The following is a 25,957-nucleotide window of genomic DNA, read 5'->3' as shown; positions in this document are numbered from 1 at the left end:
TCTTTCATATCAATGGTTGTATACATTTCCTCGTTATGTGTTACTGCATTATGTCGTCAAAATTACACACTTGTGAATTTTCTTCCCTAAACCCTGGCCTAACAATCCTCTCAATAAATAAATATATATTGTCCGCAACAATGTGTATATTATTTATTAATGATTGTATGTACTTCTTCGTTGTGTGTGAGACCAATATACCTTACCGCCATTATACGCATCCTGACTATTTCAGCTACAAGTATATGTTGATTGAGAAACATATTGTCCTTAAGGTAGACTGGTGGAACTAGAAACACCATTAGGCATGAGAAACAACGAAACACCTAGGTCACCGTTAGAGATCCTGTGAATCTAGGACCTTGTCCGGAGTCTGTATACACGGAGAAAACAGAAATAATTACTAGCTAATGAAATATTCAATGTTTGGCCTCAGAGAGCGGTGTGCGACCTTTAGCTTCTTCATGAGAAGCGGACTGCCAAAAACTCGCGACGCCGACGTTGTCAGATCGCGGCCGATGCGGCGCTAAGTCGACACTACGGTGGCTTTTTGCATCAACTCTCACCTTGCTTCTGTCAGGCATCCTTCACGCAGGCAGGTCTGGCTCCAGGGTGGCGGGGAGGGGAATGGGACGGGGGAGGTCACTGACAATGGGGGTAGGGAGAAGTGGGTGGGAAGCTAAGACAATCAGTTTGAACATGTTCAAAGAAGTTGGAAAGATATCGCTGTAAAAATAAAAATAATATTAACATGTCGGCAAACTATGAGTGAGGGGTACGGGGTACACGGTGTGTGTGTGTGTGTGTGTGTGTGTGTGTGTGTGAGGAGAACAGGTGGTAAATCTTGGATTACTGGTGCAACGTTGTTTCGAAAAGGAATGAAGAATTTACATTATACGAAAAATATTTGAAATCACCGATTAAGGGTATGGGGGAGGGGGCGTGGATAGAGGTTAACACGGTAGGATAGAAGGAGGGTGGTTGGAAAGGGGCGATATAGCTACCACTATCTCAATGTTATGTAAAGAGCAGGAATGAGAGTTGGGGTCGTAAAATTGCTAAGACAATTCAACATGAACATTCTACAATTGAGGGTGTGGAGTTGAGGAAGGGGAAAGAAAGGGGGTTGGTTTGGTGAAAGATAGAGAGTGGTAAATCTTAAATTCAACAAACATCAGCACTGTCTTTACACAAGGAATAAGCAGCAACATTGTAAACATACTCAGAGCATTCTCAATATGTATATAGTGCTTCGTTTGTTTGTTGAAGCTTTAGTTTCACGTTTATTATCTTTGAAAAAATGGGTAGCAATAACGCATTTTGAAAACAGAAAAATCTGTCCCCAAAAAGAATCACTGATAACAAATAGATACTGTTGCCTGGTCGCTGATAGTCTAACGTTTATATGTCCAGGAAATACATATATGAATCTTAAGGCATCTGTTCCCGTTAGAGTAAAATTACAAGCTATGAAATCTTGGTGATGTGATTATTCCGTCTCGCTACGACTGGAGAAAATCAATGTACGTACAGCACTTCGGCCCATGCCTGCCTTGAGGAATGTATATATAGATGCGCAATGGCTGGCCGGTTCTCGAGGGACTGTTTTGTAATGGCTTTATACAAATGTATATTCATTAAGACAAACGGCCATCGATACAGTGTGTTCAGGTTTAACATAATATGACGCAACTGCATTTCGGTAGCTAAGTGATGGATTATTCGATACTTTGAAAAATATTGTCATCAACTGATCCATTGTTTTGATGATTTTAAAAGGAAATGTTTACATCACACATGACAGTATATGATGCAAGATTTATCAGTGCAAAGCAACTATGACTGTTTTTATGTATAGTATCCGGTGTACCAGGCAGAGTGTTGTCGAAAAGATCCGTAATACGATCTGAAACAAATGTGTACACTGCCGATCAAAAACAAATATACATGGTGTGTAGGTCTCGATGACAGTACGAAGTAAACAAACAAGAAAAGGTGATGTATTGGATACAAGATCATAGTTGTGTTTGGACGTTAATTTCGCAGTGTCCCGGCGACTGTTTTCACCCTACTTCCTTCATGATAACGTTTGTAATATTTGGTCAAATCCATTGTTTCAAATGTATACTTACTTTTGTCCAGCAGTGTACATTGTACATGAGTTACATTGTATGTTGTCTACCTTAATGGATTATATTGGAATTTTTTAACATGGCAGTCATCTGTCTTGATTTGTGAATGTGATCTTCGCCCATTATGTATTTCAATCCGAAAGAAACATGATACTGTACAATTAACACCAAGGCACAGCATCTCGCACGTTATTGTCTAATGTAAAATTCAATTGAAAAACATATAATATGTTCTTTATGAAAACCCCAACTGCCAGATGAAAAACAATACAATCACAAGTACACAAAAAATATAGCTGTGTGTGTGTATACGGTATATGTTATTGCTAAACAAATAAAGTAAAGAATAAAGATTTCAGGTACAACAAAACAAATACAATATAAAGTCTAAGTACGTGTACCTAAAGACAAGGTAGAATAAATTGCTCGCGTACAACACTGCAATCTCCATGTACACTGTATACAAAACAAACCTCGTGTACAACAATACAACAAGGTGCTCGTGTACAATCTAACACAACAGTGTCATTGTGCAGTGCACACCAAACATACCATACGATGTTATTGTACAACAAATACAATTCAGTATATAGTAAATATACAACGATTACACAGAAACTTTGTAATTCCCGTATTGATATACGATACACACACAGTGTTCAAAGCCGGGGTAATAATGCGCTGTGCCTTGATTGTTAGCGCTATGAGCATACCTAGTGTGGAGTTTGGCGCTATATAAATGGACACATTATTATTATTATTATTATTATTATTATTATTATTATTATTATTATTATCAAACTTCAGTTTCAGATAAATGTTCAGCTCTCTAACAGAATAGTAATATTGGTACTAGTTCTTTTTTAGTTTAAAAACAGACAGTGTTATGTATTGAGACAAATCTACAGCAGACCTGATCCAAGACATGATTACAATTGTAGATCGTGAAGCGAAAAAGAAAATATGCTCCCACGTTTGGATGTAGCTACAATGAAACAAATATGGAAGAGTTCATGAGATACGAGTATCAAAGTTGGGTTTTGGACCTCAAGTATACAGTGTTCTTGCGACTGTTTTCAGTCCAGTAACGTATAGATACCGCTTGTAATGTTTTTAAGTGTATGCTCACTGCAGCAGGGTACGATGGGGGTCTTCTCAAACATTACGAATTGTTAATTAACATTTACCAAAGAAAATATCAATAAAACACAAATAACAAATATATAATCACTGCTGTTATTTAAAAGAAAACCAGTGTGTATTTATTTATAACGGAATATACGACATGCCAGCATTACATGTAAATAACAGCCTGGATGGTGCACTGGTGGTTTTACGGTAATTGTTCCATCATTAATGAAACAAATGCTCCCTAACATGGTGTTTCTGATGATGACGATTATCATGATGAAAATAATAACATTCATTACTATTGTACATGGAAAAGAACCTTGAAAATTAGCCATTGGAATGATTATTACACAAATGTGGAATACGTACTTTGTTCAGTTAGATTTTGTGGATACGTCCATTAAAACAAATGCTTCCTAATACGGTTTTTTGTCTCGGCATTTTTCTTGTGTTGCTAATCGTATGTAATTACAGAAATAAAAAATAACAATACAGTTTCAAGTGCACAAAAGCTATAGTAATTTTGTATTATTATTATTATTATGATCAGTTCAGGAATGGGGCGGATATATTTTGAATGTGATTGTTTGCCCATTTATTCCAGATAAGTCCTTGAATATTTGTTCCATGTGTATTCACTGTTTATTTTCTTTGTAAGGTTAACGTACAGTATTGATTACAAGACGCAGTATTTTTAAACCTTAGTATTTCAAACATATTGTTGATAGAATTCATCATTCCCATTCTTTGTGATCACACGGAAAGGCAAGCAAGCTACGGGGCAAAAGAAAGTATATGATAGAAAATTGGATTTGACCAAAACATTATAACAGTTATCAGGTTAAACCACTAGCCTAAACACTGCAAATTTATCATATGAATAAAAAGCTGAACAATGATGCCACTATTTAATACATCACAATCGAATAACTGTTTCCTTTTGTTTAATATTTAGCCTTATCAAACATTGGTGGATGCAGTTTATATCCTTTCTTTATAAATGGAACTTAATAGCTAATAAACCATTAAGTATACCTCATTCAAAACACTGAATAAACCAAATATGAAAACCCCCATTGTATAGACAATGTATGGACACCATATAAATCATTGCACAGAGCAAATAAGAAACATTGTATATACCTTACACGAAACGATGTATGGATACCACATAACACATTACACATTGAAACATTGTATATACCTAAATGAAACGATGTATGGATACCACATAAACCATTATACATTGAAACATTGTATATGTTTAACATGAAACGATGTATGGATACCACATAAACCATTACACATTGAAACATTGTATATACCTAACATGAAACGATGTATGGATACCACATAAAGCATTATACATTGAAACATTGTATATACCTAACATGAAACGATGTATGGATACCACATAAACCATTACACATTGAAACATTGTATATACCTAACATGAAACGATGTATGGATACCACATAAACCATTACACATTGAAACATTGTATATACCTAACATGAAACGATGTATGGATACCACATAAACCATTACACATTGAAACATTGTATATACCTAACATGAAACGACATATGGATACCACATAAACCATTATACCACATAAACATTGAAACATTGTATACCTAATACGATGTAATACCCATAAAACATTGAAACATTGTATATACCTAACATGAAACGATGTATGGATACACATAAAACATTACACATTGAAACATTGTATATACCTAACATGAAACGATGTATGGATACCACATAAACCATTACACATTGAAACATTGTATATACCTAACATGAAACGATATATGGATACCACATAAACCATAATACATTGAAACATTGTATATACCTAACATGAAACGATGTATGGATACCACATAAACCATACTACATTGAAACATTGTATATGCCTAACATGAAACGATGTATGGATACCACATAAACCATTACACATTGAAACATTGTATATACCTAACATGAAACGATGTATGGATACCACACATAAACCATACACATTGAAACATTGTATATGCCTAACATGAAACATTGTATATACCTAACATGAAACGATGTATGGATACCACATATAACATCACACATTGAAACATTGTATATGCCTTACATGAAACATTGTATATACCTAACATGAAACGATGTATGGATACCACATATAACATCACACATTGAAACATTGTATATGCCTAACATGAAACATTGTATATGCCTAACATGAAACATTGTATATGCCTAACATGAAACGATGTATGGATACCACATATAACATCACACATTGAAACATTGTATATGCCTAACATGAAACATTGTATATACCTAACATGAAACGATGTATGGATACCACATATAACATCACACATTGAAACATTGTATATACCTAACATGAAACATTGTATATGCCTAACATGAAACATTGTATATGCCTAACATGAAACGATGTATGGATACCACATAAACCATTACACATTGAAACATTGTATATACCTAACATGAAACGATGTATGGATACCACATAAACCATTACACATTGAAACATTGTATATACCTAACATGAAACTATGTATGGATACCACATAAACCATTACACATTGAAACATTGTATATACCTAACATGAAACGATGTATGGATACCACATAAACCATTACACATTGAAACATTGTATATACCTAACATGAAACATTGTATGGATACCACATAAAACATTGCACAGACTGCCTGGTGTTGCATAGAATTACACGATACGATGCCACCTGCATGAAGGATGGTGTACAAATCCTATGAAACATCGCTGTTATCAAATATCATGCTGACCTCGCGGGAATGTCGTACTGACTTGATAGAAAACATGGTGGAAAGTGTGCAGACAGGTTGATTTGCAATTTGGATTTGAGGAAAAAGTTAATTTCTCTTAATTCCGTTTTGATTACATCATTGAAAGCATTATTCATATCAAGACATTGACTGTGTTATGTACACAAAGTAAACAGATTAATCATCATTATAATTTAAAATTGACATCGCGTTGCTAACAGACATTTATTAAATTTATGTCTCACTTTGTGTATACACACAGAAAATAATATTGTCATTTATACACGTGGTGTTCGTAAGAAGCTATTTGTGTGGCGGATGTTCATGAGTGTTGGGATAGCGTTGTCTGAAACAAATGATATCATAACCAGCCAAAGGCAGTCGAGATCATACAGGAAAGACGGGGCCTATGAAGCATTGCAGTCTCATATGATGCTTGCCATTGAAAATACAGATCCGTAGATTTGGTTTCTCGATACAGGACGGAGCATTGTCGCTACGCAGAGTCAGTGAGCGATAAGCGTGGCAGATTTCTCCCGTTAAGGCCGACTGGTTTTGCCCAGTCCATTCGCAATCCCCATATCATCTCAGTGAGAATTAATCAGTTAATTTGTCAATTATGTGTGTAAACTGAGCACGATTAAAAGATAGTTAAATAGGGCACTTTTCACCTTCACGAGGGCGTGATTTCCCCAGGGTGGTGATCAATTTGCGAGATATGGGGTAGGAGTGAGATGGGGAGGGGGAGAGGGAGGGACCATGGGTGTAGTGTTTCTGAAGTCTGTCGCCTCGGCCATGTCCCCCGTATGTCCCAACCTACAGTAACAAAGCAGGCGCCCACCGTCATAATCACCCCGAATTGTTAACAACGAAACTCTCATAATCAGCAGGTTTGGTTAAGGAGGGAAATTTTGCACTCTTCACAAGTTCTAATATCACGCTGTTCGGTCAATCTGCAGAATTTCTGCCAACCTTACAAAGCTTTCAAATGACTTACAAGATGATAGGTACACAGAATGTCACAGTTGATTTAAGTGTACCATCGGTTCCATTTATGTGCACCATTCACCATTTTGACTTTGTACCAGAAATTTAGACAAATGCACTGTTTTGCGTATTTAAATTAAAATAATCAGTTCTAACTGAAACCAATATTGTGTCTATGATTTTGACAAACGCTAATAGCCCCAGAAATTTAAAGAAATATACTGTTCCTAGCTATTTGGTTTGAAAATCTCAAGTCTAAGTGAAACTTATGTTCTAACTCTGACTTTGACAAACGCTAATGGTCCCGTTAGACCCGAAATAAAACAACACAATAACGGTTTGTTGTTTACCGCTATGCTCCAATTTCAGCTGTAGCACATAATGGCTGGTACGTTTAGATATGGATTAAATGATATGGTGTTGTTTTAACTGTGAATATATTTCAAGCTTTTTTGAAACCACTTTGTATAAAATTGCTTATATGCAAATACAAATTTGTTGCTCGTCTCGTGGCGATGGCGAACCTGCGGGCGCATCCCCGTTACTCTGGGGTGTCCCAGCCCAGCTGCGAGTGCCCATAACCCGTGACAGGTAGCTATGACATCGTGCACCCAGCCTCTGGTCTCTCTTTAATGTCACCCCGCAAAAAGATCAACTAATTCCGCTAATGTATCTGGGACTGTAATTACTAGATTGGGATTGCAAGCCTTCTGTTCCCCGAACGTTTAGTCCAGATTAATCACAATTGTCACCAAGCGGACGCATGATCGAAGCTACTTCCAATGTGTGAAAACACCGTGCTATCGCGCCGCGCATCTTCAGCCCAACATTATCACAAAATGGCCATTTTACAGCGATTAGTTCCGCGCCACATCGCCGGCGCAGCTACTTGTGGTCACGTGGCAACTGTCTCGCGCGCGCACGCTCGCTGAGGCCAGCTCTCGTAATGGGCAATATGGCTAATTGGTTGGTGGAGATCTCTACATGATCACACTTTGATAGCTGCCGAGACTGAGAGGCATTCGCTGTATCAAAGCTGGCTGACCTTGTCATGTGTCTCGTAGCCCGTAGCTCACCTTCCTTGTTTGGGAGAATCAAAAGGAAATGCATGGGTGTAGTGACATGCGCACTGTAACAATCAACGAAATATCCCTCGTTGTTGTACAGAGATAACAATTATTACGAATTATACAAGATGAATAACAATTCCGGCTACTCCCTAAAATTTGCATAAACTAATTATATTTGTTTTGTGAGAATAAATACGTTCATCTGCGTAGCAAGTCACAAGAAGTCCAATGAAAACGGGACCGACATATCCGATCTGAGATCGCGAATTCCTATACTAAGAACAGGAAGTGTTCGCGAAACTGTGAACACCTCCACTAGATAGTCTAGGATGTTATATTCTGTCTATATATCTTCATGAGGAGTTTGGGATGGTGGGGGTAGCCTAGTGGTTAAAGCGTTCGCTCGTCACACCGAAGACTCGGGTTCGATTCCCCACATGGGCACAATGTATGAAGCCCATTTCTGGTGATATGGTGGAATATTGCTAAAAGCGGTGTAAAATTAAACTCACTCACTCATGAGGAGTTCTCTCTATATATCTTCATGAGCCGTGATGATAATTTGAATATGCGCACATGTAATGTATTTCAGTTTTTATCATACTGTTCCCCTAGTCCCTTACACTAATCGTTTTAATTTAATCAAGATATGCTGAAATATGAAATTGCCGAAATAAGCGTCAGTGTAAATTCCTTTCAAAATATAAACCTGTTCCCACATATTGTTATTCGATTAAGTCAATACAAATGTTCAATCAATCTTTTATTCAATAGAAAGGTCTTCGACCCACGTACAAAGTTAAACATATAGAACACATTTATGAGTTGCTAACAGTACACGTGTTGTTTTTTTTTGGATATGTTTTCGTGGACGAAAAACTTACTATGGGTTGGGTATTCTCATATTTGTAAAATGCATTTAACATTCTTGACAATATTTTAAATTCCTCTACGAAATGTTTTCTGTTGTCCAGCTGTAGTCCCAACTGGGCTGTTAAATGAGATGCAGATTACAGAGTTATCGGTCTTTGTTACATTGCAACAGTATGAGAAATTGTAGTTTCATAAAAATGGCACCTCCATGATAATAGGCTTAATGTGTGTATTCAAGTCTCTCATCTTAGTTGTAAATATTCATCAAGGAAGCGCTATTTCTTTTTCTGAGATTAAGTATAAGAATCACTTTGATTTTGGATTTGAATGGAAGAAATACTCACTGTTTTAAGTGCTTCCGGACACTAGAGTGTCGCTATTTCAACCCTCTATTCATGAAATAACCTAACACAACGTAAATTAGACTATAATTAATTAGTTTAGAAGCTGGATTAGAGGTTGGGTTGGACTGTAGTGGCTGAATGTGATCGTGACATGGTTGTTATCGAGTTAGAGCGAGTTGTTTCACAAACGTAGTTAAATTCGAGTCTGCAACGTTCTAACACGATTAGGATGTTTAGTGGAGGCTAACAAGGTTATATCTTGTTTCCTGACACAAGCTGAGCACAGCATCTTCCACAACAGCAGACAGCGTTACTACGACAACATCTACTGCTGCTTCCACTCTTCTTCATCATCACCTGCTACTACTACTACTACTACTACTGCTGCTGCTGCTACTACTACTGCTGCTGCTGCTACTACTACTACTACTACTACTACTACTGGGTTGTCTGGTCCAGAGTCGATTATTTACAGACCGCCGCCTTATAGCTGGAATATTGCTGAGTGCGGCGTTAATCAAGAAACCGAACTACTGCTACTGCTGCTACTACAACTACTACTACTACTACTACTACTACTACTACTACTACTACTACTACTACTACTACTACTACTACTACTACTACTACTACTACTGCTGCTGCTACTACTACTACTACTACTGCTGCTGCTGCTGCTAACTACTACTACTGCTGCTGCTGCTGCTACTACTGCTACTGCTACTACTGCTGCTGCTGCTGCTATTGCTACTACTACTACACTGCTACTCTTCATATATTACTACTGCTGCTAGTATTGCTGCTGCTGCTGCTACTACTACTACCTGCACTACTACTACTACTACTACTACTACTGCTGCTGCTACTACTACTACTACTACTACTGCTGCTGCTGCTGCTGCTACTACTACTACTATTACTACTGCTGCTGCTACTGCTGCTGCTACTACTACTACTACTACTGCTGCTACTCTTCATCTATTACTACCACTGCTACTATTGCTACTGCTGCTGCTAGTGCTACTACTACTGCTGCTACTCTGCATCTATTACTACTACTGCTACTATTGCTACTGCTGCTGCTAGTACTATTGCTGCTGCTACTGCTACTGCTGCTGCTACTACTACTACTGCTGCTACGCTTCATCTACTACTACTACTACTACTGCTACTATTACTACTACTGCTGCTGTTTCTAGTGATATCTGTACTACTATACTACATCTGGTAGTTTAACACTTTCTACATTGGAATCTTCCGCCACCAAATTGTCACAATGTGAAAGATCTAAGGTACCGCCTATTGTGTCAAACTGTTGTTTATATAGTTACTTTTCCTGAAAGATCTCTTATTCAATTGAACAAATGTTTTCATTGTATACGCATGAATGAAAGACTATACAGATTTCAGGGGAGGTGACACGCTTACCACTAAAAACAATCAGTAATGCTTAATAAATCGCTTAATTCTTAAATTGTCAAATATTAAGAAATGACGTCCCGCGGGTAAAATAATGCACAGATGTGAGTGTGAAAACAGATCGGACACAGCGTCGCTCATGAATTCATGCCCCCCAATTAATTCCCCCTCCACCCTCCCCTCCTGCCTCTGACGTTCAAGACCAAGTGGATTCCGCCTGGCTTCGTGACGCGCACGTCGCCGGCACGCGTTCGACCCGGTATCACGTGACAGCGACAAATTATGTCACGGGGGAATAGGTTTAATTTGTCCCCACTTGATATGGGTGTACTGTACGGCGCAACAACAGTATCATTGCTGCATGGTCACGTGACCGGTGTGTTAAGCAAGTTTGATTAATCCTGGCTGTTCCGCCCTCTGCAACCACGCCCCGCCGTATCATTGCCTTGGGGAGGCGGCGCGCGGAGGGGGGTAAATTGCACAGCGTAGCACAAGCCGCGCGCGGTCTTTGGGCTGGCGCTTGTAATTGATGAAATAGTAATTTGAATTCATTAACATTGAGAAACGAATTTTCTACCGTTATGCCGCTGTCGACTAGCGAGATGACGAATAACGCTGTACAACATGATGTAGTGTGTCTTGAAGAAAAAAAGAAAAGAAAAAAATCAAGGCGGCAGAAAACCAGTTTAAAGGAAGGAGCACGATAATGAGTCAGTCGGTATTCGCGCGACCGGAGACCAAATATACATAATGATACATTGTACAAAAAACATAACATTTCTTTTGGGGAAAAAAAGAAACATAACGAAACAAACAGAAAACGATTCTTATTCCATCGATGTAAAAATAAGAGGTAGTTTATAGCTTTATCAAAGTGCTTTGATTTCATATTTAATAACGCTACGTAAACAATATCGCTTTTACGTGTTTTCTTATTCCATCAATGTACAAATAAGAGAAAATTTACAGCTTTGTCAAAGTGCTTTGATTTGATATTTTATAACGGGATGTATAAGCAATATCGTTTTTACGTGTTTTGTATTCCATTACTGTACAAAGAAGTTTATAGCATCTTCAAAGTCATTTGGATTTATATTTCAGTATATATGAGCAATGTTGTTTTTACCAAATTCTTAATATTTTTATTTAGAAAAATATTTTTGGCATTCTTACGACAGCAATAGTTTTTAGCATACTTAGTTTTATCTAAATGTGGCAATGATGCGATCTTTCACAGTGTCCTGTATTCCCCGTGGTAGAAATACAGATCCACCGATTGAAAAAAGTAACAACTCAAGAGCCAAATATCTCCTATAGATGAAACTGTCGACGTGGGCACAGATTTCCCCTCTGAATGGAATCACGGGATTAATTATTTCTCGTAAGAAGACAGCATAGCCCACAAAAACACCGACCCTTGATTGAAATCTGTTTTGGTCAGAACTCGAGGAAATTGTATTTCTTTGGGCTCACGTTCACTCAAATTGTTTCCAAAAATACTTTTGAGACTATTGGTTGGATGTAGGATTTTTCGTAATTAAACACCAATAATACAAAACGAATCTGTTTATTTTTGTCTCATTCATTTTTACTGTAATATCTCCAAATTTACAGTTTATAAAATCAGATCGATATACTTAATCACACTGGAGATCATCCCGACTATAGACACTCTGACTGATGTTTGGTGGAAAACGATAGTAACAAGAATATGGCGTGAATTTATCAACGGGATACTTTGGAACTGAATGATATGGTTTTCTTCCAGGTTTAGAAACGTTTTAATGACATACGCACGTCGATGTCCCAAGTTCGCAGTATTGGCATCCTTCTGTGAAATAGTCTTCCGGTCCTGGGAGCACACTGGAGCACCTTTTATGCCTTTTCTTGTTGATGATGCAAATTTCATACCACTGTATTCCCTTCAACACAACATACATCAATGTGTCTATTAGGTCTCATAGTACAAGCGTGACATAAATGCCTCTTTTCATTCTAAACACAAAAGATTCTACATAGATTTATAAGATATAATATATTTCTAATTCTATAATTTTTTTGTTGTAGTCTGTTTTTTTAGTAAACCAAATCGTCAACGGCCAAACATTCTTTCGTTTAATTCTTTAAAAAAAATATTTTATCCTGTTTCTCGTTTATACTAACTAATGCTTTTTCACTGTATGATTTAAAACTATGTGTAATTGTTAATGCTTGTCCAATCATACCAGTGTAACTATTTCAACTACGACCTGACAAATCATTATGGCCGCTCACTTTGAACGTCAGATATATTTTGTTTCGATGTTTTTAAATACCATATGAAGCTCGCTGCCCCTCAGTCATAGCGTGTAGATAGTTGTCCACCAGTTAGTGTCATAAATAGGCCCAGACGACGCTATCGGCATGCAAAGTCGCAAAGAATAAAAAATTAGCACGTGAGATGGGGATTTTTTTCGCTTCGCCAGATATTTTTCGCTGCAATCGTAGGTGAACGCTCTATAATAATTTTGTATGCACATTACAAATAATGTTTAAAATTAAACACAATACACAGAGATATATTTGCTGTTGTTTTCATAACTTATTTTCGTTGTTTTAGTAAGTTCTATAAATATATCAGATTACCATTATATGGGTATTTATGCAGCGCTTTAGTCCATCCAATCTACATGCATGCTCAAAGAGCTAAGACATACATATGTCGAATATTATTAAGGACTGAGCCCTGAAATACGTTTTTATACAACGGTTATTAAATTGCAAACAAAATTTATGTCACTGGACATTTTCCGACCCCAAATGTTGTATAAATCAGCGCACTGGTGAAATAGGAACCGATATATATGATGTTATGATTAGATTAGTGGCCGACAAGAGAAGCATGTATACACGGAAGTGCAAACGAGTAGTATCGCAATTACAGTCACGGTGAAATAGATACCTCAATGAGATAATGTGCCGCCAGGGGTTTGGAGTAGATTTTGATTACCTGGGCTGCTTTGTGCCCATTAGTAAGTGGGGTGATCTCCCTCACAGGTGTGTGTATTTGTTGCAGGGGAGAAGGGGGCTGGGGGTTGTATTGGGGTGACGTGAGTGAGTATGGTTTTACGCCGCTTTTAGCAATATTTAGCAATATCACGACGGGAACACCAGAAATGGGCTTCACACATTGTACCCATGTGGGGAATCGAACTCGGGTCTTCGGCGTGGCGACCCTACACTTTAACCACTAGGCTACCCCACCACGTCAGGGGTAAAGAGAGTCGTGTGTGGTATTGTTCTTGACTGAAGGGGGGGTCGTGGGTAGATGAGACCTTTAGACAAGTGGTGAGGTCAGTGGTTGATGAAGGCTGGGTGGGGTTCGAGCTGGGGCTGGTGGAGTGGATGAGGGTTAGGCGAGAGACGGTGCTAAATAGGGTCCAATGAACAGGGTAGGCGAAGTCGGGTAACTTAATTTAACTTGTGGAAACGGTGGGGTCGGAATTAGACGGTTCTAAAAGAATTATAACGAGATCAAGAGAACAGATGAGAAAGTGTCATTTTCAAACTTGACGTGCTCATATTAAAATTAAAAACTGTACCCGCAGTCCCAAGGGAGCCATGATTTGCATGTTTATGTATTGTTGTGGTTTGAAAATCATGTTAGGAGTCATTATAACTCGGCGACATACTCGGTCATTCTTGTGGGCAGTGCGAAAGTGGTCAGCTGTCAACTTCAAAGAAATGTCCATAAAACAGTAAATGCCAAGGTTACTACGGCAGGCCTGTAATGTTTCTCGGTTTATTTCTGTTTATGTGACTTATTACATTACTGATAATAAAGTATAGTCTCTGGGGCAAGCCAAATCCTTTCTAATCACCATTTCAACTAATGTGGATCTGATGACAGACTGAGAAGACAGCTCCGGAAGTGACGTTGATGACTTTGCGAACCAGCTCCATCGGTGATTCAGCGTAAACAAACACAGCAAATTGCGAAATAGTGTCTCTTCCCATATCTCCATTCCTCTTCTAATCAGGGTTGTCTGGTTCCATAACACACAGGATACTCCTAGTTTAAATACCCGGATGGATGGGTCTGCCTGGTTTACAATCGCGGATAGCAAATTGAATTGGGGTCTGCAACCTTGTCTCCCTCGCTCAAACACCGACTCATGCTGGTTGATCCAGGGTGTTGGTTTTCATTTAATTGTGCTTGATTCTGGTGCTAAAGAGGTGACGATGTTCAATATACGCGTGAGTCAAATGTGATCAGCATCGATTCCGGATTAAACCAAATTCCGATTTTAAATCATTCTCAACTGAGAGCGCCCCCTAGCGTCAGGCGCTTTGATATAGAGGGCTCTGTGATCGCCTGTGTAGATCGTAATTTATTTCCCCGGTCGCCCAAACAGCTTGATTGTATTAGTGCGAATATCAACCAGGACGATTCTGATAGATTAGGTGTCATCCCGTTTGGCGAATAATTGGAAATTTATTTAATCAAAACTTAGTCCGCCATTGTTAGAGGAGTTTTAAGGTTGAGGGAAGGGGAACAAGTGCCCGTTTAATTTTCTCCCTCAATCTCAGAAGAGTTCCATGTAGGCTTGCTTCTGCGAACAATTACACGCATTTTATATTGAAAACCTCTCCAACCTAATCTTATTACTAGAATATAAAACTAATATCAATATGTGAAACCCAATTTGCGTCACAAGCGCTGATTCGAGCCTTTTCTTAACAGAATTAGCCGCAGCCCCGCGGGACTTGGCGCTGAAATATTGTACTTTTATGCAATAAACCGTCTGTAGAATAATCAGCATTGAGAGCACAGCCTGATAAAAGCTAACCCGCCCATCAAGATAAATTTTTCTTGAACGAGATCCCACGAGACCTGATCGAAATCAGCCGGGGATAGCTCCGACTCTGACGTCACAGTGTCCTATATCACGTGACAACTCAGGTCTGAGTTCTCCACCGCCATCGTCCAATTTTGAAAATGAGGCAATACCTGTTAAACAAAACAGGAAAAAAACCTCGAAACAAATATACATTTGGCGCTTTGTCCCATTTCATGTAGCAAGGGAACCGAACACAATTGTCTTTCGGCATAATTCGTCTTCACTTTATACCTCCCGGTCACAGGTGTGGGGATGAATATTTAATGCAGTTCGTTACAAATGGTGCTATTTTTAGGGAGCAAACGTATATCGCTTGTTTGGCGTCTTGATTAAAGTGTGGGGTGCATAATTACAAAGGGTTTCACACGGGGCAATTACATGTCTATGTATGGTTCCTTGTTGTGGTTCTCAATGCATGTATCAAACGAGTTGGTCTCACACGCTGCCACCGTCACCCTGCGACACGGCGGTTTCAGAGATACATGGCGCCGGCATAATTAAACACGTTGAAGGGTCACTTCCGTCAAGCCGAACCTTTGTCGGCTTTGTGGAGCCCGTTGACTTCATGTACCTAATTCTGGATCAAAACTGTTTCCATTTTCAATTATGGTTAACGGTTTGTTGTGCAATATTTATTTTATTAGGCACTTTTATTAAATTTATACTATTAAAAAGGGACTGCAAAATTCGTCCCGCCTCGTAGCCGCTTGTCTCATCTAATAAAGCATCCGCATTGAAGCCAAGGGACACGTGGCGTGCTCGGTGAACAAGAATCACAGTCCTTTATCGTGTTTGCCTCTTTTATATGTGACTCTCCGATGTTGTTACGATGACTGCGTACGTTGCGTTCAAATACATCCAGACACGCGTCCCGCGGATAAAGGTCATTCCGCTGCAACATCAAGGGGCGCGCGGTGTCTTGTGGGAACCGCGCAGCCATCTTGCTTTCGTGACAGACCAGCAGTTTCTATCTAACTGTCACTAATTACTATCTCCGACAGTCATTGTAATGCTCTGATCTCGATAGTGAACGTTAAATGGCAAGTCCAGGACAGAAATGCTCACGCAACGGTTCCGGATAGTTGGTCAAGCGATAACTGTGAGGAGCGTAATTACGAAGGGTGTGCATGTCGTAACGAAATCAGCCAAGATACGATCAGTGCGCAGCACCGGACCAGCAGAGGGACTTGCTTCTAGACGTATCAGCATTGCGATGAAGAAGACCAGATGCCCGATTCAGCTTATCTAATTTTGCCGGGGTCGACAAATCATTCCATTTCTCCAATTTTGATCCCACAAATAAAGAGAAACAGACTCTGTAGAGGGAATTGATTTGATAAACGCACGATAAATAAATAACCCGGATTGGCGAACATTATCGATTCGGTTGTGAGTGATAGCCACCGAGGAGGCCGTTCTTCTGGAGTCTCTGTGGAATAATGGCCTGCCTCTGCTTGCGGCGAAGACTACCATCCCTCAAGCTGACCCTAATCGAACGTGACAGAGACCGAAAGTAAACATGCGCTAGTTACGAGATGTAAGCAGGGACTGACGACAACAAAGTCTGCTCAATTAGCCAACAGTCAGGATAGCAAAAATGAAAGCAAAATTTTGTCATATAGTTGGTATTAGAATTGACGTTAAAGAACATGTATCCATAATATCATTGGGTTTTCTCGCCAACAGGATCTGCTTCGCGCTTGTAGATGCTACTGACAAGTACACAAATAGATTTGTAGAGATAAACCTTATTTTCTGCCAGTGTGTTTTCCATGCCCTCTTCTTTCTGTGATTGAGAAGCGGGCTCTGTGAAATGGCCGATTGTGAATCTGTTACTGTTATAGCTTTTTTCAATATGCGAACAGATTTTTTCACCTTGCTGCATATTCGCCATGTGATGCCAAAAAATCGTACCAAATGTTAATACCAACAAAAAATACCCAATATTTTTAGCCCAATTACGCCTACTTATAGCCTAAATATCTTTACGTGTCCTTATTCCAAAATGTTTGGTTCCAAAAGATTACCTGCAGATTGCCTTTCGCCTTTTTGCTTCTATTTCCAACAACATAATGAATATTTACGGAACAAGTTCAGACTCAAAATATGCGAAATGTCGAACATGGACACTCTCTTCTTGCCTGGTTCCTAGATTGTCTTTTGCAGTGCAGATTCCGTGCTTGTTTAGCTCCATCTTGCGGATAGCAGGGCGCATTTTAAGGCAAAATAATGGTGCTAGCCAGTTCAATCATGAATATTCATCCCCTGGAGCTTAAATCCATTTATTTAAAGTGCACACGTACGCGTATTTACATGGGTTATTCGGGTCCACTTGGCAATACAAGTGGTCGCTATGATTTGCTTTAATCTTGCTGGAACCTGTCAGTTGTGTTGTTGGTGTATCCCATTATATTGGCATATGAGCTGTGATTAATATCCCAGTCTGTGTTCATTGCTTGCTTACTTTGTTATGGCATTTCTTGTGACAGCCTTCTTCGACTTACTTCATTTTAGTCTTTGATGTGACAATTTTTGTCGAAAATATTCTGTATCAGTTTTAGCGACGTCAGAAATATTTCAAGTGCAATGACAAAAGTCACTTGCACGTGGTTTTTTAGTCTGTTTTTGAGTTTCTTTGACCTGCCTAAATCCTGGCATTGGTCACTACTCGTCTCGTGGTTTATGTTTTAACAAAAGCCTCATCCATCTTCGAACCTAGTCATCCCTGTCGCCCACTTTGATCAAAGTAATAACCAACCTCAGCCATCTCGATCCACGTCTACATCTGAGTAATATCCAACCTTAGTCTTTCAACTGCTCACTATGAACCAAGCAATACCCAACCTCAGCCATCTCGACCTACATCTCGATCGGAGTAATATCCAACCTTAGTCTTTCAACTGCTCACTATGAACCAAGTAATGCCCAACCTGTGCCATGTCGATCTACATCTCGATCTGAGTAATATCCAACCTTAGTCTTTCAACTGCTCACTATGAACCAAGTAATACCCAACCTCAGCCATCTCGACCTACATCTCGATCGGAGTAATATCCAACCTTAGTCTTTCAACTGCTCACTATGAACCAAGCAATACCACCCAACCTGTGCCATCTCGATCTACATCTCGATCAATATAATGTTCTTTCAACTGCTCACTATGAACCAAGTAATACCCAACCTGTGCCATCTCGATCTACATCTCGATCTGAGTAATATCAAACCTTAGTCTTTCAACTGCTCACTATGAACCAAGTAATGCCTAACCTCAGCCATCTCGATCTACATCTCGATCTGAGTAATATCAAACCTTAGTCTTTCAACTGCTCACTACGAACCAAGTAATGCCCAACCTGTGCCATGTCGATCTACATCACGATCTGAGTAATATCAAACCTTAGTCTTTCAACTGCTCACTATGAACCAAGTAATACCCAACCTCAGTCATCTCGATCTACATCTCGATCTGAGTAATATCAAACCTTAGTCTTTCAACTGCTCACTATGAACCAAGCAATACCCAACCTCAGCCATCTCGATCTACATCTGGATCTGAGTAATATCAAACCTTAGTCTTTCAACTGCTCACTATGAACCAAGCAATACCCAACCTCAGCCATCTCGATCTACATCTCGATCTGAGTAATATCAAACCTTAGTCTTTCAACTGCTCACTATGAACCAAGCAATACCCAACCTCAGCCATCTCGACTCACATCTCGATCTGAGTAATATCAAACCTTAGTCTTTCAACTGCTCACTATGAACCAAGTAATACCCAACCTCAGCCATCTCGATCTACATCTCGATCTGAGTAATATCAAACCTTAGTCTTTCAACTGCTCACTATGAACCAAGCAATACCCAACCTCAGCCATCTCGATCTACATCTCGATCTGAGTAATATCAAACCTTAGTCTTTCAACTGCTCACTATGAACCAAGTAATACCCAACCTCAGTCATCTCGATCTACATCTCGATCTGAGTAATATCAAACCTTAGTCTTTCAACTGCTCACTATGAACCAAGCAATACCCAACCTCAGCCATCTCGATCTACATCTCGATCTGAGTAATATCAGTCTTTCAACTGCTCACTATGAACCAAGTAATACCCAACCTAGTCATTTCAACTGTAATATCACTTAGTATGAACCAATGCAATACCCAACCTCAGCCATCTCGACCTACATCTCGATCTGAGTAATATCAAACCTTAGTCTTTCAACTGCTCACTATGAACCAAGCAATACCCAACCTCAGCCATCTCGACCTACATCTCGATCTGAGTAATATCAAACCTTAGTCTTTCAACTGCTCACTATGAACCAAGTAATACCCAACCTCAGCCATCTCGATCTACATCTCGATCTGAGTAATGTTCTCCCCATCCCTAACCAACATCCCCCCGAGCCATCCTCAATTCTATCCTTTATACACTTCGCTTTTTCTTAAGCAATTTCTGTCCCGTCGAATTTGCCAGGTATTGCTGTGCGACTGCTCACCCCGCCTGTTCAAGGATCTGGCCCTGGCCCGACTCACCCTTACCTGTTAAACATCTCAGTGGGCAGATCCACAATTCAATCTTACCACTACCTTTATTGTCTAAACAACATTTTAACAGTCCTACCCAATACTATTTTGGTTTTGAGGACGGCGTGCACATGGCGTTAATAGTGCTACGTTGTACAGTACCTACACCCATACTATTTATGTTTGTCATTCATTACTGAATTTTTGTTTTCAATTTTAACGTGTTTTGTTATCTTTCATCTAAAATGATAAAGATTTGCTTGCTATGATTTCTATTTTTTTGTAATTAAAAATATTGTAGACACCAACATGTATCCATTTTCTTCTTTGGTCACGGAGCATCCTTTTGATTTTTATGTTTACATTGGGAGGGAGGACTTTTTAAATAATTTAACAAAGTGTGAGAGATATAAAATCGACTTTGTTAAGAAATACAGTTGCAAAATGTGTATAATAATATAGTTAAAAATGTTAAAGTGGTGAATTATGTGTTTGCATGTTTAAGTTTGGCTTTAAATAACTGTATTTTCTTGAAATCAAAACATAAATAACATAATCGTTACAACCTAGACGTCCAAGTTATTGAGTAAATGGTGAAACTTGATATATTGTTTGATTGCGCTCAATGGTAAAATAGTTTGCCACTGCTGGGGAAATATACATTGAAGTTTTATCATTGTAATGGGACAATGTCTTGGTTTCCTCAACCGTTATTGTCCCTACACTCAGGGGGTCTTGTCGTAACATAAGACCCTGTTCTTTACGTATCACATCAACACTGCAGTGCTTGCTAATGGTCCGCAAGTGGCGACTAAATTGGATCGGATGGGCACTCTCGGTTGATAAGGATCATCGCGCCCTAACGACATGGATCGCTGCTTATAATATCAACCACTAGTTAGTCTGGCTCTAGCTGGGGCGGTGGGGTAGCCTAGTGGCTAAAGCATTCGCTCGTCACGCCAAAGACCCGGGTTCGATTCCCCACGTGGGTACAATGTCTGAAGCTCATTTCTGGTGTCCCCCGCCGTGATGTTGCTGGAATATTGCTAAAAGCGGCGTAAAACCCACTCACTCACTCTGGCTCTGACTATTAAGCGCTTGCCATCCATTATTGGTAGAATATTGCTGTACGTGGCTAAACAATACGTACAAACAGCAACATACGAAAGCGGAGATATCACTTGCATCTTTCAGCACGGGCGACAGGTCTAAGCGAGTGGTCTGTTTTCGCACGAGAAGACAACAGCCCAATTTCTCCTGCTAAAAACCGAAATACCGATTCTAAAAAACAGTGTCGTTCCGTATTGAAATGCTCAAAAATAATGGTTGCACGCGTTTTCACCCACACTCAAAATTACCAATGTTGTTTTAGTCACATGTCTTATGCCGTTGGTCGCTGACCTTTGACCTTGTACTTTCAGGAATTTTTGGCCAGGGTGAGCAGGCACGCGCAGGACATATCCGAGGTGAATAACATCGTTCATCTCCCCTCTCTGCCCCTGTTATCCTCTCCCCGTCTTGACCCGTCCCAGTTGTCGCCACTTCGGATGTGCTCTTTACCAATCTGTTGGAGAACTTTCACCCTTTATATGTTGTCATCTCCTCATCTCATATATGTACTCTTTCTCTGTCTGGATCAACGGGTTGTTTCCTAGCAACCAACGCAGTTGCATGCTCTATTCACGTCAACCGTTATTGTTTGCCTGCATCCCTGTAACACAACATTACTGATCTATTTGTTGCGTCAGCTGAGCAATAGATTGTTAGAACTGTTTGGTTTTCCTTATTTCACGTTGAGTTCACAAAGCACTATCTGTATACGATGAACACAAGGGAGCTGTTCCTGTGTTAGCTTCCATACCATGGATCAGTGAGATAAACTACACCTTAGAGAGTTAAAGCTTGTGAAAACAAACCAAGTATTTCAGCACTGGAAGCATTATGTGAGTTCGAAATACCCCTTTAAAACGATGAGTTTAATCGTCAGGGACCTTCAAGCTGGTTTGTTAACTTGTGCAGAACGCCCCCACTGTGGTTCCAATACGGTGGATACCTAATGTTGTGAAACAATTTGTCATAATTTAAGAACACATAGGACCAGTCATATATGATTTTCAAAACCGTTATCGCTGACATATTAGTATGCTATATCACAACGATGTTAGGTGGTCGGTATGACAGCCTAGTTTTCAAGGCTGGTTAACGTCGATTGTTACGTTTTCTACAACGACCATGTGTAAATATGGTCTTGAATGTATTCAGACGTTCGATGTTTGCTCTGCAGGTCTGCCCTACAAGATGTACCAGCATGCGCACGAGAGTTCCGTGAACCCCGAGAAACGGAAACAGCGTCGTATCAGGACGACCTTCACCTCTGCACAACTCAAGGAACTGGAGAAGGCGTTCGCCGAGACTCACTATCCGGATATCTACACCCGTGAGGAGATCGCCATGAAGACAGACCTTACGGAAGCCAGGGTTCAGGTGGGTAGGGAGTGTCAGTAGAGAATGGGTGGGGCGAGGACACGTGTACACAGAGGCAGCGTGCCTTATGGGTTTACTGAGGTCATGTGTCAATATTTCTTTCTTTTGTAGTGGAGGCCATAGGCCCAGGCTACATTTACACAGAGGCAGGGTGCCTTCTGGGTACACTGATGGTATTGTGGGGGTGAGGACACGTGTGTTCAGAGGCTGGGTACTTTACTGAAGCCAGAGGTGGGGAGAGAGTGTGGGGTGAGAAAACATTTAAAGAGAGGCAAGGTGCCTTGTGGATGTACTGATATCGAGTATGCAGAGAGTATGAAGTGAAGGTTTGTCTCTTTATTTGTTGCTTAACGCCACACTCAGCAATATTCCTGCTAAATGGTGGCTGTGTGTGGCCCATGCTTGTCATAATTGGCGTCTAACGGTATCGGGTGGTTAGGCTAGTTGGCCTGGTTGATGATGTCAAGTTATTTACGGAATTTATCTAGATTATTCACGGACCGCCGTCATATAGCTGGAAAATTGCTGAGTGTAACGTTAAACAACAAACAAACAAACAAACACTACAAATCGCTGCGTAGATACACGTTGTTTGATACTCGGACGTTGATGATGACGTTTTCTTGTTTGTTCGCAGGTGTGGTTCCAGAACAGGCGTGCGAAGTTCCGGAAGATGGAGCGAATGAAGCAACAACAGCAGACGTCACAACAGCAGAACAGCAACTCCAGTAATAAAGACGCCAACAACAGCAACAACTCAAATAACAACAATAACAATAACAACAACAATAACAACATCAATAAAGACAAACCCAAGTCAATGGAAGAACCAACGAACCAATCAGGTACAACTGGGCCCCTTCTGCATATGCTTTATAGTAATGGATAATCCGGTCTGTCGCCGATGACCTGGATTCAATCCCCGTCCAAATGTTTACAATTGACGTTCATTCTTGACGTGAGGTCCACTTTAGTCCACTCACAAATTACTTCAATTCGGCTGATAGTAATCCTCAACATATCTCATGCAGCCACGCAACTATGACCCCAAACGAAGATCCGGGTTGGCATTGGTCCTCAGTAATCCAGTCTTGTCTTAAGAGGAGATATACGGGGTCTGGTGCTTAGGCTTGCTGACTTAATTGATTGATGTCATCGTATCCGTTGATCGATGATCATAACATCCCAGTCCATTATGTTCAAACCGCCGTCATTTAGCTGGAATAGTGCTGAGTCCGGTGTCAAACAAACAAACACTTCTAGATTGATTTCGGGTCTGGGTTTTTGGTTTCAATATCTTCACAACATTGTATCGGGTGGACATGAAGACTTAAATATGCTCAGGGCGATCTCAAAAGAAAATGTTTTTGGAAGACCGGGAAAAATAGGTCCCTTGTCCCGTATGCTTGTTTGGACGACTATAATGAGGACAGGCTAACCTGCCTATGCCTTTGCCGATTATATTTCATTGTACCCCAATGGTTGGTCAACACGCTGTTCTCCATTCCTCTGGAATGTTTCTGGAATACTGACAACGGCGTTAAACAACATCCCCTGCCGTATTCTGTAACGGACAGACACATAAAAAGACATCGGCGACACACAACCTTCAGAATGTCTTCCCTGCACATGTGGGCGGGTTCCTTCTGATTTGAAACGTTTGGAAACACGTCATGCAATATTAGACAAGTGAGATAGACTGTCTACCGAAGTGACATTTGTTATAACACTTGGGGGTGCTGGGACATCTGCTTGATAAGTTGAAAGTGTCTGTCACAATATTTCAAATATTCTACAATCTCAAGAGGTGGCTTTTGATTGGCACCAAAAGCCATAAATTAATTTCCGTTGTCGTAGCCAAAGACAAATGTGTAGAAAATGTCAAATGTCAAAGTTGTTGATGACATTTATGACATCAGTGATATGCACGTGGCACCTGACTAACCTCCTTTTCGCTCCCCTCCCAGGAAAGGTCCAGTCTGACAGCACAAAATGGTCGAGTCCACCTCCAGCCCCAAGCAAGGCAACTCCGGGACACCAGACACCCCCATCGCTTCATGGACCCTACTCCAGCGTATTAAGCAACTCTGGCTCAGACTACAACCCCGCTACCTCATTGGATAAAAATCCGCCACTTACAGCCGGAATGTTGTTTTAATGGCAACATTTTGTGGACTATTGAAACTGCGATGACGTCATTTGTGACGTCATGAAAATAACAGAGTAATATATGGCCATCGGTCACGGAAAAAAGCCAAACAGAGACTCCATGATTTGGCGCAGATTTGAAGGTGTGACCTTGACCTCTACTCTGAAGATGCCGGAAGTTGTCCGATCTCCGGACAAAACCGGATCTCTGAAGGCAAACCGGTTGGGATGGCCTGGTACGGAGTGTTGGCGTGTAGAGATGTACATACCAACAGCAGCAGCTCGGCGTGGAGCTAGCTCTTATAGTGTATATAGCTGCTAGCTGTGGTGATCTGTCGTCCAACATAGAGTAGGTTCTCACAGTACATGTATTGTCATTTATGTGCCATTAAAAATTTGTCATCTTTCAGTATTGCAGTTTAATTCAGCTTAAAAGGAAGGCTTGCCCTGTGTCCGGCATTCACTAAATATTTAAATATGCCATTATGGAATAGTTACTGCAGCATATTTATTCAATCTACAAACAGCAGTCAGTGGAGTCGTAAGCGATTAATGTACTTCAGGTCTGTTACAAACGTGTCACTCGTCCTGTGAATGAGCACTTCAGTTGTCATTTTGACATGGTGTAGCGTACACGACAAACTTGTCAATTCTTTAGGGCAGAAAGTGTGGAGATATGATATCAGTCTTATATGGTATTTGTCATGTGTTGTAAAGTACAACTGTGAAGTGCTTTACCATAAATATCATATCGTAAAACAGTTAGAACTCGGTGTCTTTCGGTGAGGCGGTGGGGTGTTCTAATAAAGCGTTCACTTATCCCGTCGGGGACCACGGATGAATTCTTTGGTAATTTTTGAAGACCATTTTTGGCGGTCTCCGCTTTGACATAAAGAGAACATTGTTACAATTGGCACAAATCATGCTCACTCACTCAATTACTCACTCACTTCTTCATCCACGTTATCACCAATGTACCATACAATTGTTTATTACCTACGAGGGCGAAAATATCGGGGTTCATATTTTTCATACGATGCCCTAGGGCAAAATATCACTTTGTCATGGTGACGTGACGTCGTGAACAATCTTATGACGTCACGTTTCTTCTGTG

The 25,957-nt window shown here is 40.1% G+C and overlaps 1 protein-coding gene across 2 annotated transcripts in view; it reads left to right on the top strand.

The window, feature by feature from the left end:
- The window catches only part of LOC124277393 (paired mesoderm homeobox protein 2A-like), a 35,171-nt gene extending 9,919 nt beyond the window's left edge, over nt 1-25,252 (top strand). Inside the window, exons 2-5 of one of the 2 annotated variants that reach the window (XM_046713072.1) lie at nt 21,633-21,677; nt 22,496-22,695; nt 23,333-23,540; nt 24,663-25,252. In XM_046713072.1, coding sequence (XP_046569028.1) covers nt 21,633-21,677; nt 22,496-22,695; nt 23,333-23,540; nt 24,663-24,853 — 644 coding nt within the window. In that variant the 3' untranslated portion in view covers nt 24,854-25,252. The remainder of the gene's footprint in view (nt 1-21,632; nt 21,678-22,495; nt 22,696-23,332; nt 23,541-24,662) is intronic. The other variant, XM_046713073.1, reaches the window with a different exon arrangement.
- Nucleotides 25,253-25,957: the final 705 nt, after the last annotated feature.

Source organism: Haliotis rubra, unplaced genomic scaffold (assembly GCF_003918875.1).
Source record: "Haliotis rubra isolate DU_JTF1 unplaced genomic scaffold, ASM391887v1 Scf221, whole genome shotgun sequence".
Classification (NCBI taxonomy): domain Eukaryota; kingdom Metazoa; phylum Mollusca; class Gastropoda; order Lepetellida; family Haliotidae; genus Haliotis; species Haliotis rubra.
The sequence above is the reverse complement of the archived record's forward strand: the minus strand, read 5'-3'. Positions and strand labels throughout refer to the sequence as shown.